The 19,785-nt window shown below is 47.7% G+C and overlaps 1 protein-coding gene across 1 annotated transcript in view; it reads right to left on the bottom strand.

Moving 5' to 3' along the window:
• Positions 1-205: 205 nt before the first annotated feature.
• Positions 206-19,785, bottom strand: part of MPHOSPH8 (M-phase phosphoprotein 8) — a 47,897-nt gene continuing 28,317 nt past the window's right edge. The window contains exons 8-14 of the mRNA XM_069759090.1: positions 19,054-19,194; positions 18,228-18,314; positions 16,463-16,614; positions 12,619-12,773; positions 9,317-9,444; positions 2,419-2,502; positions 206-966 (exon numbers count right to left, since the gene is read on the bottom strand). Coding sequence (XP_069615191.1) covers positions 925-966; positions 2,419-2,502; positions 9,317-9,444; positions 12,619-12,773; positions 16,463-16,614; positions 18,228-18,314; positions 19,054-19,194 — 789 coding nt within the window. The 3' untranslated portion in view covers positions 206-924. The remainder of the gene's footprint in view (positions 967-2,418; positions 2,503-9,316; positions 9,445-12,618; positions 12,774-16,462; positions 16,615-18,227; positions 18,315-19,053; positions 19,195-19,785) is intronic.

Below are 19,785 nucleotides of genomic sequence, written 5' to 3'. Positions count from 1 at the left end.
ATTTGACATTTAGTGCAATATTTGGAGGGAAAATAAATCCATTGAAATGCTAGACTTGAATCTTGTACCCATAGGACCCTTAAAATCAGAAATAGACAATATCTTGGTGCGGAGAGAGTTGACATTTTCTTGCCATCTTGGAACCAGTCTTATGAGGCTCCCAGTCTCCTCCTAAAGTTGGTTTTTCGTTAGTAACGTCACAATGTAAGTGATTAGCAGTTTTAATAAAACATTTACTGGATTAAAGCATCTAACATTAAATATCGTCCTCTATATTATATCAGATAGGAGGCTGCAAAATACACTATAATGCAATATTCCACATTGTGGAAATATACTGACAGTAGATGTGGCGAGGGGCCAAGATGAGAACTCATCTTTATATATGTACACGTCCTTTTATTTGCGGAGCAGCAGACGACCATCCTTTCTTATACAGCCTGCAATGTCCTGGCATTCTGAGTCCATGCGTGACATCGGTCTGTGAAAAGTTGTAACTGACTGATCAGCAGCACAGAGGATGTCAGCACAGGCCACCTGACTTGCAGTGATCCGATTGTATGAAAATACCAGAACGCCAATTCAGAGAACGATAAAAGGGAATGAGCAGAATCCACAATATCGGACGGTGACTGAATAAAAATATATAGAATAATCCAACACATAAAAGATGTTCCGTTGACTGGAGCAGATTTTTTGTGGTCCAGGGACCTCCGTACTGATGCACAATATCAAAGGAAACGTGAACTCTGGCAGCACAGCACAGAAACGGTGAAAGGACGGTCCTTCAAATAAAATATTCTACTGTACATTGTACTACTGGTAAAACACGAGGGTGGGCAGCCCTGCGGACACGTCCCTTTATATTATTAGCGGACAGAAAGGTGCAGTCAATAAGCTGGAGACAATTCCGTGGATCTTCAGTTAATGGGGCTGTACTCTGTATGCACAAACCAGCAGCTTCACCTAAAAGAAAAAAGGATCATTAGTGTCCAGCGCGGATCTGTACTGGGAATGCAATGCGGTATATAGAGGGATTTTTTTCGTAACAGTGAAATATAGTATTTCAATGGAGCTATCCGGGCTTGTGGATAAATTCTGTATTCACTATGAGATTGCAGACTTGTGACTCCTCACAGCTTGTACATTGCGAGCTGTCAGGATTTTCCACCGCTGGTAGCCGGTGGTTAGGTGACTGCTGTATGCAATTTACATACTTTTGGCCACATTCCGACTAGACATGCACGGCCTCACTCAGTTCACTTGTATTGAGTCTAGTGCGTGTCCTGTGAGGAATCCTCAAGTCTGCAGTCACAGAGTGATCGCAAACTTTAGCCCCGATCCTAGACAACCCCTTTAAGAAAGGGTTGTCCAAGTAGCAGTGACTATATATCAGAACAGTAGGAAAAGCTCAATGGTGATTGGTAGGTAGCTGAAAACCCCATCTCATTTCTAAGCAGTCCTAAAGGCATTTTCTGCATGTTTTCCCCAAGAGCAGGGCTCGCCTATCACAAGCAGCCATTATAACTGTTTGCAAAAGACTACAAGACTAGTTTCCCCGTTTTCTACAAACTATGACTATATACTAACTGCTTAAAGGAGAATATTCAACTAAATATGCACTTAAACGGCGTTGTACATCACTGGAGAACTTCTTTTCAAAGTCACTAACTTGCCTAGAAAATTAAAGCCATCCTTGCCTCCCGAATCGGCGCCGCTCCCTTTATCTGAGTCCTGTTCCCCCTCCCCAGCAATCCCATAATAATAATATTTATTTTTATATAGCGTAACATATTCCGCAGCAGCTTATCAGCCACTGATGGGCTGCAGCGCTCATGTGTCTAGAAAAAGGTCATGAGATCGCTGGGAAAAAGGGAAAGAGACAAAGATCTTACAAAAAAGGGAGCAGCGCCGATACCGGAGGCAAACAGGTTTACACTAGCGTTCGGCAGGGCTGTGGACGGCAGCCTTCTTCCTCCGTAAAGCCCCGCCCATTGCCGCACCTCTTCCTTCAGCTCCGCCTACGTCTGCATACATCCCCTATCTTCAACACTGGGTACGCAGGCCATGCGGATGCTTCCGCATGCGTCTTGAAGCTGCGCCGACTGCAAAATCCTAACATGTTGCATTTGACGTAGGTAAGCGCAGCATCAAGACGACGCATGCGGAGGCATCCAGATACATCCGCATGGCCTGCGTACCCAGTGTTAAAGATAGGGGATGCAGGACGCATGCAGACGTAGGCGGAGCTGAAGGAAGAGGCGCAGCAGTGGACGGGGCTTCACAGAGGAAGAAGGCTGTCGTCCACAGCCCTGCCGAACGCTAGTGTGAAGCACAATCACTGTTCAGACAACGAAAATGAGAAACTCAATGATGCAGTTGCTAAATTACCCAAAATATCATGTGACAGCAACTTACCTTTGCAGCGGGGACCTCAGATAGTCTTATAAAAAGCTTATTAGCTCCAGGGACAGGGCTGAAGGAATAAATAAAGTTTGCATCCTGGAAAACAAAAAAGACGACGACATCAGGCATAATGCTACTAAACAGTCAGCGCTATTATGCTAATCTGAAGGCGGCCCGTGACAAAAGCGCGAGATCCGGGATATATCGTTTTCTAAGATTTCATTTAGTATTTTCCAGAGTGAGCTATGGGAATAACAGGATTTTTGGTTGCTTACCGTAAAATCTGTTTCTTGGAGCCTCCATTGGGGGACACAGGAACCATGGGTGTATGCTGCTGCCACTAGGAGGCTGACACTATGCAAATAAAAAAGTTAGCTCCTCCTCTGCAGTGTACACCCCACCGACTGGCATTATACGCTTCAGTTAGTGAGAAAGCAGTAGGAAATAAACCACAAGGTTGAAAAATCATAACCACAAATTTGAGAACTGTAAACGTGAGAACAGTCATAGGACCTAGAACAACAGAAACTGAGAAACATTGGGAGGGAGCTGTGTCCCCCCAATGGAGGCTCCAAGAAACAGATTTTACGGTAAGCAACCAAAAATCCTGTTTTCTTTATCGCCTCTCATTGGGGGACACAGGAACCATGGGACGTCCCAAAGCAGTCCCTAGGGCGGGAAAACAGACTTCCATCAGGTCAGAAGACTCACCACTGCCGCCTGCAAGATCCTTCTGCCAAGGCTGGCGTCCGCCGAAGCGTAGGTATGGACCTCGTAAAATTTGGCGAACGTGTGGATGGAAGACCAAGTTGCCGCTTTGCAAAGCTGTAGGGCGGAAGCCCTGTGGTGCAAACCCAGGAGGCGCCAACTGCCCGGGTAGAGTGAGCCTTGATCCCAGGAGGGAGCACTCTGTTCTTGACCCGGTAAGCCTCCCGAATTGCCGTTCTGATCCAGCGAGCAACAGTCGCCTTAGAAGCCAGGTGGCCTCTGCGCGGGCCATCAGGAATGACGAAAAGAGAATCAGTCTTCCGGAAAGTGGACGTTCTATCCAGGTAGATCCTCACTGCCCTGGCAAGGTCCAGCTTGTTCAACGATCGCTCCCGAAGATGAGTGGGAGCTGGACAAAAGGAAGGTAGAACGATGTCCTTATTGAGGTGGAAGGTGGAAAACCACCTTAGGAAGGAAAGGCGAAGGCCTGAGGACCACCTTGTCCTGGTGGATGACCAAGAACGGAGGACGGCAAGACAGGGCCGTCAACTCGGCGGATAGAAGTGATGGCCACAAGAAAGGCCACCTTCCAAGAAAGGACTGACAGAGGAATCTCCCTGAGGGGCTCAAAGGGAGAAACCCTCAGAACGTCCAGTACCAGGTTTAAATCCCATGAATCCACAGGGGCCCTGTACGGAGGGACAGCGTGGGCCACTCCTGAAGGAAGATCTTAACCTGTGGTCGGGAAGCTAAAGACCTGAAAAAGGATGGAAAACGCAGAGACCTGGCCCTTCAGGAAGCTAAGAGCCAGGCCCGAATCCAGTCCTGCCTGAAGGAAGGCCAAAATGGAAGGCAGGGAAAAGGACATAGAAGAAATGCGGTTGGACTCGCACCAACGGAAGTAAGCTTTCCAGGTACGATAGTAGAACCTGGAAGACGAAGACTTCCGAGCCTGAATCATGGTGTGAATCACCCGGTCTGAAAGGCTGGACACTCTTAGAACTGTGCTCTCAACAGCCACGCTGCTAAACTGAGCGACCGAGAACTCAGGTGGCAGATCGGCCCCTGAGACAGCAGATCGGGCCTGTCTGGAAGGCGCCAGGGAGCGTCCGCATGAAGATTGACGAGCTCCGCGAACCAAGCTCTCCTGGGCCAATCCAGGGCGATCAGAATGACTGGCATCTCTTCCGCTATGATCTTCTTCAACAGTTTGGGGAGTAATGAAAGGTGTGGGAACAGGTAGGGAGGCCCGAACTGTGACCAAGGAAAGGCCAGATCGTAGACGCCCACTGCAAGAGGAACGCGAGACCTGGAGACGAACTGAGGGACCTTCCTGTTCGTAGGAGAGACCGTGAGGGCCACATCTGGAGTCCCCCATCGAAGACAAATCTGATGGAAGACTACGTGGTGCAAAGACCATTCTCCTGCCGCGAGGCCCTCGCGGCTGAGGAAGTCGGCGGCCCAATTGTCCACGCCGGGGATATGCACCACGGATATCACCGGAACTGTTGCTTCTGCCCAGAGGAGGATCCTGGATACCCCGGCCAGGGCCAAGGAGCTCAGAGTCCCCCTGAGAATCCTTTCCCAGAAACGGAGGGACAGAAAAATGGCCCGAATCCCGAGGAGATTGATCGGTAGAGATGACTCCTGCGCCGACCAATGGCCCTGAACAGTCAGGTGGCGAAATACCGCACCCCAGCCGAGCAGGCAGGCGTCCGTTGTCACCACCTGCCAGTGAACTGGAAGGAAGAACCTGCCCTGGGAGATGAGGGGTGACGTCGGGCACCACTTGAGAGACCGCTTGACCCGGAGAGAGTGTCGGATAGGACGATCCAGGGAGAAGACCGACCTGTCCCACTGAGACAGAATGACTTGCTGAAGGAATCGTGAATGAATTGGGCGAAGGGAGTCGCTTCCAATGTCACTACCATCCTCCCCATAACCTTCATGGCTGGACGGGAGGAGGGAGGCCGATGACCCTGGAGCAAGCGTATGTCCCAACGAAGGATGGATCTCTTGTCTTCGGGAAGAAAGACTTTGGTCTGACGAGTGTCGAAGAGCATGCCCAGAAAGATGATGCGCTGATAAGGAATAAGGCAGGACTTCAATCGGTTGACCAGTCACCCGAAACGGGCTAGGTGTGTCGAGAACGATGGATAGGCTCTCGTGAGAAAAGGATGGAGCCTTGATGAGGATGTCGTCGAGGTATGGAAACAGAACCAGGCCTCTGACCCCAAGAAAACCATCAGCGCTGCCATGATCTTCGTGAAAACTCTTGGAGCGGTTGCAAGATTGAACGGCAGGGCGACGAACTGAAAGTGGTCCTGGTGCACCGCAAAGCGCAGGAGTCGGTGATGTCCCGGGAATATCGGGACATGGAGGTAGGTGTCGTGAATATCTATGGGACACAGAAATTCCTGAGCCTCCATGGAAGCAATTACTGAATGAAGGGATTCCATCCTGAAGAGCTTCAGACGAACTCTCCTGTTCAGTAGTTTGAGATCCAGAATGGGACGCACCTTGCCGTTTTTTTTTTGGGTACCACAAAAAAAGGTTTGAATAGAAACCTGTGAACCGTTCTTTTTCTGGAACGGGAACGATTACCCCGGCTTTGAGGAGAGAAGCGATGGGCGCGAAGAAGCCCGGAACTAGAGCGGAGTCTCTTGGAGGTTGGGATTCGAAGAAGCGATCCCGGGGAAGTGAAACGAACTCTATCTTGTATCCCAAGGATACAACTTCCCTGACCCACTGAGGAGATCCAGACGTCCCTGAAGAAGAGGAGACGGCCGCCCAGCCTGGGAGGTGGGTTGGGGTCTTGCCGAGAGTCATGCCGAGGTGGACCTTCCAGTCCCGGGTCTGGAGGATCTCCCTGGGAGTAGCGAGGACACCAGGAAGGAGTGGGCCTAAAGGATACTGTCCTCTCCTGACGTGCCTGTGACCTCTGTCGTCTAGGGGGAGGACGACGAGGTTTGGCCTGGGGAAAAACAGAACTTGTGCCCCCCGGTGACGTTCTTGATGATTTGGTCGAGCTTAGAACCAAAGAAACGAGACCCCTGAAAAGGCAGGCTGCTAAGGGACTTTTTAGAAGACAAATCCGCCTGCCAGGCCTTAAGCCAAAACGGTCCGGCGGATGGCAACCGCGTTGCTGGATGCCTGAGCCGCACAAGACGCGGCATCCAGGGAGGCAGAGACCAGATATTCACCTGCGTGAGAAATCTGATTGGCAAGTTCCGCCAGCTGTCCGGGTGGAGCCCCGTCCAGAATGCCCTGACGGAGTTGTTTGGCCCACTTGGATGTGGATTTTGAAACCCAAGTGGAAGCAAAAGCCGGGCAAAGACTAGCTGAGGCCGCTTCAAATGCTGACTTCGCGAAAGATTCTATGACTATCGTTAGAATCCTTCAGAGATGCTCCGCTGGACAGTGGAAGGACTGTGCTGGTGGACAGTCTGTAAACCGGAGGATCCACCGAAGGGGAAACCGTCCGATTAGTGGTGAGCTCCGGGGAAAAGGGGGGTACAAAACGGCAAGTCGCTTTCCTCTCTGAAAGCGTCTGGTCGGGTTCTCCCTTTCTCTGGTCATAATCACCTCGAACTCCGGGTGAGGAGAGAAGAACTTGGAAGGTGGTTTAGCCAGTCTGAAGTAAACCGCCTGATCTGCGGGTTCCATAGCGGACTCCTTGATGCCACAGGTTTGATTTATTGCTCCAATGAGATTCTGAACCATATCCCTCATGGTAGCGATTTGGTTAGAATACAGCTCCGAAGTATCCTCTGAGGGCGCATCGGAGAACGCCTCGCCTGACTCAGGAGAGGAGGCCGGGGGGAGGTCGACCGCAGAGAAGGACCGTGTGGTGAGATGGAGCGTGAAGAGGACTCAGACCGGCGTTCCTGTCTGGACCTTTTGCGGCCTATAATGGAGGGCTCGGACGGAGCTTCCTGCGACCCGCTGGCTACTGCGGGGGTCTGCAGGGGTAAATCGGTCCAGCACGGACACCAGAGTGTGAGACACCCGTGTCAGATCCGCCACCGATTGTGACAGAGGAAAAACCCAGCCAGGGCGTCGCTCTCGAGCGGAGCAGCCGGGGGATCCAGGGCGGTGGACACAATCGGGTTGCTGCAGGAGTAGGAAGACGAGAGTGGCCCCCTTTTGCTCGAGTGGTTAGGGGACGGGGAGGTTCAGAGGGGAGTGACGGTCTGCAGTGCAGAGCTACTCACAGTAGATGAAAAACGGAATCCGGAGGACGCTGCTCGGCTTGATGATCGGCCTCCGGTAAGAAGAAGTCCTGTAGGCAGGAGGGCTCCTGCTGCAAATTGGACCGAACTGCGGATGTGACCGCGGTATGGGCTCCAGAGAAGAGAGGACTCGTGCATGTAAAGGAGTCCCAAGATGGCGCCGGTGGGCGGAGAGAAGGCGGGCCGTAGTGAAAATGTCGGGCGGGAGAAAAGCCCGCCCGATGAGAGAAGAAAGGGGGCGGAGTCCGGCACCGGAAGTAGGCCTGGGCAGAAGCCGGGGCCTAAATTAGATAGGTGACCGGAGAGGGAGCCTTACAGGTCGCGGAGTATGTAAGCGGCCGGCAGCTGAGCGGCCGCACACCGCAGCCGGAGCAGCGCCACCGAAGGTGACAGGATGAACGGCCGCAGACCGCGGCAGGAGGAGCACAGCTGCAGGGACCCGAAGCGATGCGGCGGCTTGGCAAAGCTGCCGCACTGAAGAAAAGAGTGAAGCGCCGCATACAGCGGCCGGAGCCGGGCAGCCGCAGGCGGTGCGGCGGCCAGAGAAGGCCGCGCTGGAGCAAGGTGGTCGCTGATAGAGCGGCCGGAACAGCGCGGACACATAGAAGAAGCGGCACGGTAGTTGTAAAGGAGTCCCTGGTTTTGCCCGTCTGCAGTCGCGCCGGAACAGGGGACAGGGCGGCCGCCGCCAGGGAAGCGGTGCGGCGGCCAGAGAGGGCCGCATTGGTGCAAAGTGGCCGCTGTTAGAGCGGCCGGAACAGCGCTGTCACGTAGTCAGAAAAGGCAGCCGCGCCGTGCGGCGGCTGAAAGAGATCCGAAGGGACCCAATGCTCGTCAAGGGAAAAAGCTTTACCTCTGCCTTGCAGGTAAGATGTGAAATAAGGCACCCCCGTTTGTGGATCTAGAAGGGAAAATACTCACCTCAAACATCCCACGTCGGTACTAACCTGCAAGGTATGAGACGTCCAGGGAGCTGATGGACGTCCTCGTCTCCGCAACCGACAGGCTCTGGTGGGCGAGTGGGTGGGGGACGGATGCAGGACCGGACTTCTGAGCACGCTTGTGTGCTAGGATCTTGGTCCTGCTGAGGGATCTATGAGGATACGGGGTGGCAGTACACACCGTACTCATAGTCCGCATGGTGGGACTACAGGTGTGACTGTTCACCCTGTATCCCTCCGGAAAACCTGAAAAGAAACGGCGCACATTGAGGTAGATAAGGGTCTAATGAAAGACCCGTGTCCACCTCCTACTGACACTAAGCTAAACTGAAGCGTATAATGCCAGTCGGTGGGGTGTACACTGCAGAGGAGGAGCTAACTTTTTTATTTGCATAGTGTCAGCAGCATACACCCATGGTTCCTGTGTCCCCCAATGAGAGGCGATAAAGAAATGCTTCCCACTGTCCTTCCCACAAGCAGCTTTTCCTATACACATGATGACAGCTCTTTAGATGGGCAATCACTTTGGGATAAATTTCTCCAGTCTTCAACAAAAACCCGGATGACACAGGATGCACCAAATTTATTAAGAGGCAGGCTCTTATTAATAAACTTGGCTTGTATCCGTGCACCAGAAAACACAATTTATGCCAGCAATAGGCTGATATACCCTTTTTGAGTTGCAATGTACGCTATGACTGGCATTATAGTAAATTTGTGTCATGGCGATTGGCCACGTCGCTTTTGACATGCTCAATATTTAGCAACGTGTCAAACAAAAAGAAGGTTTGCAGAACATTGCAACAAATTTAGAACATTTTTGACATAAAAGAGTGGCGCACAAAGAATGATAACATTCTACTTGTGTGGGGACAGGGAATACAGACCTCACAGCAGGATGACGAGTTCTGCACAAATTACAGAAAACTATATCCCCGCGCTCAGCCACTCCCCGACCTGGTTCCTCTTTAAAAAAAACACATCTAAAGCAAATACGATTCAGAGTTAGATTTTTTTGCATTCACCTACCAGAAACACCGGGAGCTGGAATTTGTCATTTAGCACCACAGCCTGGACGCTGCACGGCCCACAGAGCCGAACCACAACTTCCGTGCCAAAGAAGTTTGCATGGAAAACAAACAAAAGAATTCCAGATTCTGAAAAAAAAAAAAAACAAAACTAAATTGTTTTCAATCACAAGTACAAAAATCAAAGCTTTTACTGTATTACAGATACGTGTCTGTATGTAATGTCCTCCAACCCCCTGTGCTTCATCCCCTTAACCTCCCATTGTTATACATCCGAGGCCGAGTACAAATAACTCTGGGCTCCAGAAAGGTTGTGAAGCCGCAGAGTTAAAAAGGCAAATATGTGTATGCGCTCCTTCATATGCTCAGTGATGGCCGTGTATGTGCTCCTTTATGTGCTCCGTGATGGCCGTGTATGCGCTCCTTTATGTGCTCAGTGATGGCCGTGTATGCGCTCCTTTATGTGCTCAGTGATGGCCGTGTATGCGCTCCTTTATGTGCTCAGTGATGGCCGTGTATGAGATCCTTCATATGCTCCGTGATGGCCGTGTATGAGCTCCTTCGTATGCTCAGTAATGGCCGTGTATGAGCTCCGTGTGCTCAGTGATGGCCGTGTATGCGCTCCTTCGTGTGCTCAGTGATGGCCGTGTATGCGCTCCTTCATATGCTCAGTGATGGCCGTGTATGTGCTCCTTTATGTGCTCCGTGATGGCCGTGTATGCGCTCCTTTATGTGCTCAGTGATGGCCGTGTATGAGATCCTTTATGTGCTCAGTGATGGCAGTGTATGCGCTCCGTGTGCTCAGTGATGGCCGTGTATGAGCTCCTTCATATGCTCAGTGATGGCCGTGTATGAGCTCCGTGTGCTCAGTGATGGCCGTGTATGCGCTCCTTCGTGTGCTCAGTGATGGCCATGTATGAGCTTCTTCATATGCTCAGTGATGGCCGTGTATGAGCTCCGTGTGCTCAGTGATGGCCGTGTATGAGCTCCTTCGTATGCTCAGTGATGGCCGTGTATGAGCTCCGTGTGCTCAGTGATGGCCGTGTATGCGCTCCTTCGTGTGCTCAGTGATGGCCGTGTATGAGCTTCTTCATATGCTCAGTGATGGCCGTGTATGAGCTCCGTGTGCTCAGTGATGGCCGTGTATGAGCTCCTTCGTATGCTCCGTGATGGCCGTGTATGTGCTCCTTCGTATGCTCAGTGATGGCCATGTATGAGCTCTGAGATACAGCAACCACCTTTCAGGGCTGATATACAGCGTTCTATAATGCTGTATATCTGCTCCAAACCCAACCTGTAAGTGAAGAAAGAGCTTTTATTACGCTCACCTGCAGGGCGGTCCGGTCCGAGTGGTGTTGCTGGTCTTGGTCCAGTGCCTCCCTTCTTTTTTACGATCGCCGTCTTCCTCCTTCCTTCGAGTGGATGACGTGTCCCTATGTCATCCATACAGTCTCCACGGCATCACGCTCCTGCGCCGGCGTACTTCCCTGCCCCACTGAGTGCAGAGAAAAGTACTGCAGTGCGCAGGCGCCAGTAAAGGTCAAAGAGGCTCAACACATGCGCATTTTGCTCTGTTCTCAAAGGGCACAAGTGCGCCTGCGCAGAATCGTGATGCCGAGGAGACTGTGGAAGAAGCAGGGATGCGTCATCCACATGAAGGAAGGAGGACGGCAAACGTAAGAAGATGGGAAACGCCGGACCAAGAACATAAACACCAATTAGACAGGACCACCCCGCAGTATAATCATTATTTTTCTTCTCCTACAGGTTGGGGGCTTAAACACAACAATATAGAACGCTGCATATCAGCCCTGAAAGGTGGTGGTCTTATCTCACCTTGACCAAACCTGGTGACAGTTTCCCTTTAATATCTGCCTGACACCGTGCCACACTGAGTACTAGTCATACGGGCGGATCCCCGCGATTTCTCCCAGCCTGCTGACAATGATGAGCAAGCCTGTGCCTACATGAAGGCTCAGCATTCAGAGACCTGCTAGATCTGCAGCAGAGAAAACAGCGATTTTATCAAAACTTCATAAGCAGCCCAGTAAGTGACACATTGCTGGAATCAGGGTCTCTGCCCCTACGTTATAGAAGATGTCCACTACTTGGAAAACTTCTCATACCAGATGCTCGGCACCGATAAATTACTGTTGGCACCATTCCTCGCTCTCCCCGGGGCTCCTGTGCGGTTGTAACATGTGAGCCCGGCACCCTATCAGTGCTGGCGTCACTGTCCCCACCTCCTATCAAATTGAATATGAAGAGGAAGTGAGAAATCAGCTGCAGCCTGGACTACTACTTCATTTTTGATTTTTCAAAAGGTGGAGAGAGTGACGCCAGCGCTGATTGGGCGCTGGGCTCACGTGTTATAACAACCGCACCAGAGCCCGTGAGTGCTGACACCGCTGGGACAGCGACGGCACAGGAGGAGACAATAGTTTTTTTGTTTTTTTTTTAATTTTAAAATCAGGGCCAAACATTTTGATCAAGAAAGGGTTTTTCCAAGTTGTGGACAACCCGACAACCTGTTTAAGCTGCGCTCAGATGGGTTAGGAAAAACCTGGTGACTGATTCCCTTTAAGTAGCATGATTCTGGTGGAGTGTTCACTTGGTTGACCACTAGTGCCCCCCCCCATACTGCGAGACTGGGGTGTGATGGGTTACAATGGCAGCCAGGACCCTGGTGAAGGTCCCAGTCACTACCATCTTGCTGTCTTTACCACACAACAAACGCCTTAAAATCAAAACAAAAAAAAAAACAACCAATGTTGAAATTGTAGTTTTTTTTCACCTCCCTTGGAGTTTTTTTTCTTTCATCAAAATTACATACAGTAAAGTAACTGGTGCAATTCAAAACTAAAACGGGTCCCAGAAATATTCCGCTTGGTCAATGGAAAAATAAAAGGGAACAGGAGTTAGCACCGAATTGCTCAAAAGTGAGTAAAATAGTGGATACATTTGCCAAAATTAAACCAATGACATCTGATGGCAAATCACAAACTGACTCCATTGTGCAGTAATATAATAAAGGTAATACTAAGGATAGTAATGGTGGATGATGGGCGTCAATGCTCTATTGTGAGAACTATGTAAATTGCGTACACGCGGTGATCATCCACTTGCACTGCGAGTACAGTGGGATCCTGACTGTGGACGCATTGCACAAGGTCACCATTCATCAGTTTACACAGAGTGACTGCAAATTTTATTCTTCAGCCCGGAAAACCTCTTTAAAGCAATTCTACATACCATTATTACAATAGTGTGGGATTACATATAGGAAAGGATAATGAACGTTACCTTCTGGTATGTTAAACGGAGACTTGTAATTGAAATCTAAAGAAAAATCTGGTCCCTCACAAAGTCTGTGACAAGCAATTGGAAAAATGGGCTCGAGTAACACAAGACGGGCCTCAAAATAATCCTTTATCGCATCTTCTACCACTCTGGAGAGCCTGGAAAGAGAGGTTTTGACGTTAAGACCTAAATTTTATGTTAATCAGCCACAATATCCATCGGCATAAAATGTCAACTAAATCTGTTTATTGAAATGAACTGTACAAGATAAGACACAATTGTGGAAAATTCTATCACATATCCAGATGTAGTAAAAATATGACCATACAGGGGGCAAAACATGAGGGAGATTTATCAAGCGAAACGTGACAATATTCTGGTGCAACATGCGCCAAAAACCAGACGGTCCTGACTTACAACCCGATTTATTGTGTGTTTTAGACACTTTTGGTGCCTCATCCGATAAAGGAGTGTGGCCTCACCGAGAGGAACATGGCTTAGTTGAAAAGATTCATGGATTATTGTGTGACATCGTACCTTGAAATAATGTCCATAAAATATAAGACTTTATTGAAAAAACACATGATCTGTAGGAATACACTTATTTATTATAATGACGGCAGGATCCTACATGATGAGCACTTTTTTACCTTGTGTCTCCCCCATTTCCTCATAGTAACATAGTTAGTAAGGCCGAAAAAAGACATTTGTCCATCCAGTTCAGCCTATATTCCATCATAATAAATCCCCAGATCTACGTCCTTCTACAGAACCTAATTGTATGATACAATATTGTTCTGCTCCAGGAAGACATCCAGGCCTCTCTTGAACCCCTCGACTGAGTTCGCCATCACCACCTCCTCAGGCAAGCAATTCCAGATTCTTACTGCCCTAACAGTAAAGAATCCTCTTCTATGTTGGTGGAAAAACCTTCTCTCCTCCAGACGCAAAGAATGCCCCCTTGTGCCCGTCACCTTCCTTGGTATAAACAGATCCCCAGCGAGATATTTGTATTGTCCCCTTATATACTTATACATGGTTATTAGATCGCCCCTCAGTCGTCTTTTTTCTAGACTAAATAATCCTAATTTCGCTAATCTATCTGGGTATTGTAGTTCTCCCATCCCCTTTATTAATTTTGTTGCCCTCCTTTGTACTCTCTCTAGTTCCATTATATCCTTCCTGAGCACCGGTGCCCAAAACTGGACACAGTACTCCATGTGCGGTCTAACTAGGGATTTGTACAGAGGCAGTATAATGCTCTCATCATGTATATCCAGACCTCTTTTAATGCACCCCATGATCCTGTTTGCCTTGGCAGCTGCTGCCTGGCACTGGCTGCTCCAGGTAAGTTTATCATTAACTAGGATCCCCAAGTCCTTCTCCCTGTCAGATTTACCCAGTGGTTTCCCAGTGTGTAATGGTGATATTGATTCCTTCTTCCCATGTGTATAACCTTACATTTATCATTGTTAAACCTCATTTGCCACCTTTCAGCCCAAGTTTCCAACTTATCCAGATCCATCTGTAGCAGAATACTATCTTCTCTTGTATTAACTGCTTTACATAGTTTTGTATCATCTGCAAATATCGATATTTTACTGTGTAAACCTTCTACCAGATCATTAATGAATATGTTGAAGAGAACAGGTCCCAATACTGACCCCTGCGGTACCCCACTGGTCACAGCGACCCAGTTAGAGACTATACCATTTATAACCACCCTCTGCTTTCTATCACTAAGCCAGTTACTAACCCATTTACACACATTTTCCCCCAGACCAAGCATTCTCATTTTGTGTACCAACCTCTTGTGCGGCACGGTATCAAACGCTTTGGAAAAATCGAGATATACCACGTCCAATGACTCACCGTGGTCCAGCCTATAGCTTACCTCTTCATAAAAACTGATTAGATTGGTTTGACAGGAGCGATTTCTCATAAACCCATGCTGATATGGAGTTAAACAGTTATTCTCATTGAGATATTCCAGAATATCATCCCTCAGAAACCCTTCAAATATTTTACCAACAATAGAGGTTAGACTTACTGGCCTATAATTTCCAGGTTCACTTTTAGAGCCCTTTTTGAATATTGGCACCACATTTGCTATGCGCCAGTCCTGCGGAACAGACCCTGTCGCTATAGAGTCCCTAAAAATAAGAAATAATGGTTTATCTATTACATTACTTAGTTCTCTTAGTACTCGTGGGTGTATGCCATCCGGACCCGGAGATTTATCTATTTTAATCTTATTTAGCCGGTTTCGCACCTCTTCTTGGGTTAGATTGGTGACCCTTAATATAGGGATTTCATTGTTTCTTGGGATTTCACCTAGCATTTCATTTTCCACCGTGAATACCGTGGAGAAGGTGTTTAATATGTTAGCTTTTTCCTCGTCATCTACAACCATTCTTTCCTCACTATTTTTTAAGGGGCCTACATTTTCAGTTTTTATTCTTTTACTATTGATCTAGTTGAAGAACAGTTTGGGATTAGTTTTACTCTCCTTAGCAATGTGCTTCTCTGTTTCCTTTTTGGCAGCTTTAATTAGTTTTTTTAGATAAAGTATTTTTCTCCCTATAGTTTTTTAGAGCTTCAATGGTGCCATCCTGCTTTAGTAGTGCAAATGCTTTCTTTTTACTGTTAATTGCCTGTCTTACTTCTTTGTTTAGCCACATTGGGTTTTTCCTATTTCTAGTCCTTTTATTCCCACAAGGTATAAACCGCTTACACTGCCTATTTAGGATGTTCTTAAACATTTCCCATTTATTATCTGTATTCTTATTTCTGAGGATATTGTCCCAGTCTACCAGATTAAGGGCATCTCTAAGCTGGTCAAACTTTGCCTTCCTAAAGTTCAGTGTTTTTGTGACTCCCTGACAAGTCCCCCTAGTGAAAGACAGGTGAAACTGTACAATATTGTGGTCGCTATTTCCTAGATGCCCAACCACCTGCAGATTTGTTATTCTGTCAGGTCTATTAGATAGTATTAGGTCTAAAAGTGCTGCTCCTCTGGTTGGATTCTGCACCAATTGTGAAAGATAATTTTTCTTGGTTATTAGCAGAAACCTGTTAATATCCGGGTAGTTAAAGTCCCCCATAACCAGGACCTCATTATGGGTTGCAGCTTCATCTATCTGCTTTAGAAGTAGACTTTCCATGGTTTCTGTTATATTTGGGGGTTTGTAACAGACCCCAACGAGAATTTTGTTACCATTTTTCCCTCCATGAATTTCGACCCATATGGACTCGACATCCTCATTTCCTTCGCTAATATCCTCCCTTAAAGTGGACTTTAGACAAGACTTTACATAGAGACAAACCCCTCCTCCTCTCCGATTTTTACGATCCTTTCTAAACAGACTGTAACCCTGTAAGTTAACTGCCCAGTCATAGCTTTCATCTAACCATGTCTCGGTTATTCCCACTATGTCAAAGTTACCTGTAGATATTTCTGCTTCTAGTTCTTCCATCTTGTTTGTCTCATAAACCCTGCGAGCAGGGGTCGGACTGCTCTAGTTTAATTTTGTGAATGAGGTCTTACTCTGTAATTTAGGATAATCTCTGGAGGCAGATTCTCAGGGAGATCTATGTCCGGCCCATAGACCTTAACAGCTCAGGTACATACAACAAGAAAAACATGGATTTCTCTGGAATAAGACATCAGATCGCATATATCACTTTACTCAGCTTCCCATGACCTGCATGCCCATATAGACGGCTTAGGAGGGATGATCCTGACAGATTCCCTTTAAAGCTGTAACAGTGATCGGCCAACACCTTACCTTGTATGGTCAGCCTAAATCTCGGCGGAATCATGTGAACCACAGAATGTAATACTTACTTTTGCAAATGGCCATTTAGTAACTCAAAGACCATATTGTCACTTTGTTTCGCGAACTGTAATGCATTGTTCTGGTGCTTTGTCAGTACATTGCAATCAGCGCCATGCTCAATCAGGAGTCGCACGGTATCAACATTTCCTTTTTTACAGGCCTGAAGAGAAGAAAAGAATTCTATTGTGTTATAATTGGATATTCAGTACTAGGACACAGGGTCTCGTGTATACTCTTCATGGTTACAGCATTACACCAGGCACTTATCCAATGTTCACAGGTAGAAGACCAGAAAACATTACCTTGACACTTAATCATGGAGCATCTTTATTTAGAACTCTGCATTGCACTGTTGAAATGGAGCATCAAATAATTAAAGGTTCTGCAGGCTATTAACAATCAAGCCACGCTGTACTCGTCTTGTCCGGGTCCACCGGTGGGTCTCACCGCTGCTCCAGGTGTCTGGCTTTGGTGATGATGTCAAATCGGTGAACTCTGTGGCTCCAAGCATGGTGTTCCCATGTAGATGGAACGCTGCGCTCACAGATTGGCACCGCAGCCAAAGCCAGGCACTGGGAGCAGTGGCGAGAGTCACCAGTGGACCCGGGGAAGGAGATTACAGCACAGTTTATTTTGTTATGGCCTACAGTCACGGATTAACGTTTAATGTAAGAAACAACCCCTTTAACCCACAATTAAGAAGTGGTGAAATTATAAATGTAGTTCAGAATTTAGAGTCCTTAGTGGTTGATACCTTTTAATGGCTAACTGAAAAGGTGGTAACAAATTACAAGCTTTCGAGACTACTCAGGTCTGATGAAGAGACCTGTGTAAAAGGTAACAACCACTGAGGACTCTCAATTCTAAATATGTTTCTATCTACTGGCTAAGGGTACCGTCACACAGTGGCATTTTGATCGCTACGACGGCACAATCCGTGACGCTCCAGCATCGCACCATTATCGCTCCAGCGTCGTAGACTGCGGTCACACTTCGCAATGCACGACGCTGGAGCGATAATTTCATGACGTGTTTGCGATGTAGAAGCCGTTGGTTACTATGCGCACATCGTATACAATATCGTGCACACCTTTGTTACACGATGCGATCATGCCGCCACAGCGGGACATTAGACGACGAAAGAAAGTTTCAAACGATCTGCTACGACGTACGATTCTCAGCGGGGTCCCTGATCGCAGGAGTGTGTCAGACACAGCGAGATCGTAACTATATCGCTGGAACGTCACGAATCGTGCCGTCGTAGCGATCAAAATGCCACTGTGTGACGGTACCCTAACACGGTACCAAGATATATATCTTTCCTGTATCTAAATGTATTTCAGACATTTGCAGGAGGTAGAAAAAAAGAGCAATAGCATAATGCACAATTCTAAGAAAAGACGTTCCAGAATTGTTCCTTCCTCATTAGGAAACACAAGAACGTACTACTATAATAGTTGAGGGAATGGACAGGCAAGTGAAAAAAATAACAACTCATCTGATGAAAACACATCAGAGATCTACAGACTGGGAAAAGTGGATGACAGTAATGGGAACATTAAAAATAAATGATTCCTGGCTCAAGCCGTGGGAAAAACAAAAAAACTTATGTTAGGAATAGACGGTCTAAGATTTTTTTGAGTTACACTCTCTTCGTCATGAAAAGTTTACAAACACAAAGGCCTGTAGACCCAAGAGGTAGCAGGACCACAAACATCAGGAAAGGAGGACAAGAACCAGAATACTGGGGTCACGAGAGAAGCCTCCAGATACCTTCATGAGAGCGGTTTCCCCAGTCGTTTGTTGCATATTCACAAAAGCACCGGCTTCCAACAGCAGAGCCACGGTAGTCAGGTAATTCTACGGAAAGACAGAGGTAAGGGTTTCTTTATTACACGACCCTCAGGCTTCCCCCCCTTCTTCCTGGGGACTGGTGGTGCTTATTGAACTATATTTTTGGGGGGTGTTATTTATGCATATGTTCATTGACTTTCAATAAAAATGTAAAATGTTATAATTGGGATGCACATTTTTTTTGCATAGTTTGTCCTTAGTCATGGGCTTTTCTCAGCTGATACAGCAGCCCTATGTAAGAACAATCTTCAGTAGAAGCACACAGCAACGATGCTGCAGATATAAGGGTATGTTTGCACGGTCAATATTGGCTGCGGACTGGACGCTGCACACAGCCAAAGCTTCCAATCCGCAGCAGCCAGGTGTTACAGCATAGTCGATGGGATTTTATGAAATCCAATCTCCACTATGCGTTCAAAGACGCAGGTGGCAGACCTGCGTAACTGTACATGCGGTGTGTCTTTATAGACAGCAGCATGTCTATTTATCTTGCGGATACACTCAAGTCTCCTCAAGATAAATAGCACCATCCTATGTATAGGAGGCGGTGATTCCGCATGGTTCAATGAACACATGCGGAATCACCGCGCGGACTAAAGTCAGCAGCGCTTTGGAATAAGCGGGGTATCTGCTGCATCCAAAGCGCTGCCTTAACGGAACGTGGAAACATACTTTAAGAGCAGCAGCGATTGCTTGCTTATTAATGTGTCAATGCTAAACCGGTATATGACCGAACAGTACACACTTTTTCAGTTGCATGAATTAGAGCCGTTGTCCCGTTCCTCTGGCTGGCATTGATCTTGGCTCCCTTCTTTATCAGAAGCCTCAGAATGTCGTCCTGCCCTGAAGCCGCAGCCATCATGACTAGAGTCATCCCACTTGAATCCTGCAAGGAAAAGGCAATACAGAAATAAATTAGCCAATTCCCCCACTCTCAAAATCACACAGAGAAACATAAAAATAAAAAAAAAAGTGGAGGCATACAGAGGCACAAGCTGTGCCTACAAGCAAGTAATACAGATTTGTATCTACTCCGCATGTTGCCCTGGAAGCTCCGTGCACACAGATTTACCATGTACACAAGACTTGACTAAATTATTTCCAGCATCACACAAACCGTAAGTACACACATGGCCAAATAACTTTTTCTACTTGCCATGAAACCCCTTTAATGTCAAATATATTGGGGGAGACACACGAGAACGTGGGTATAGACGCTGCCACCAGGAAGCAGGCTGGATCCACTTAGTAGAATGCCCTCTTCTAGGACAGTAGGCAGCTCCGTTTAGTGCTGAAAGCAGGAGGAGAGCAACCCAAAAACTGGGGAAAAAACGCTAACAAGAAACAACCAGGCACCAAACATGACCTGAGCTCGAGAAAAATATTGGCCAGAGGCAACCAGTACTGACCCAGGAAAGGAATGTAATAGGGTGGGAGCTGTATCCCCCCAATGTATTCAATGAGAAACGGATATTAT

This window comes from Ranitomeya imitator, chromosome 3, assembly GCF_032444005.1.
Source record: "Ranitomeya imitator isolate aRanImi1 chromosome 3, aRanImi1.pri, whole genome shotgun sequence".
Lineage (NCBI taxonomy): Eukaryota > Metazoa > Chordata > Amphibia > Anura > Dendrobatidae > Ranitomeya > Ranitomeya imitator.
Note: the sequence above shows the minus strand (reverse complement) of the source record. Positions and strands in the feature narration are given on the sequence as shown.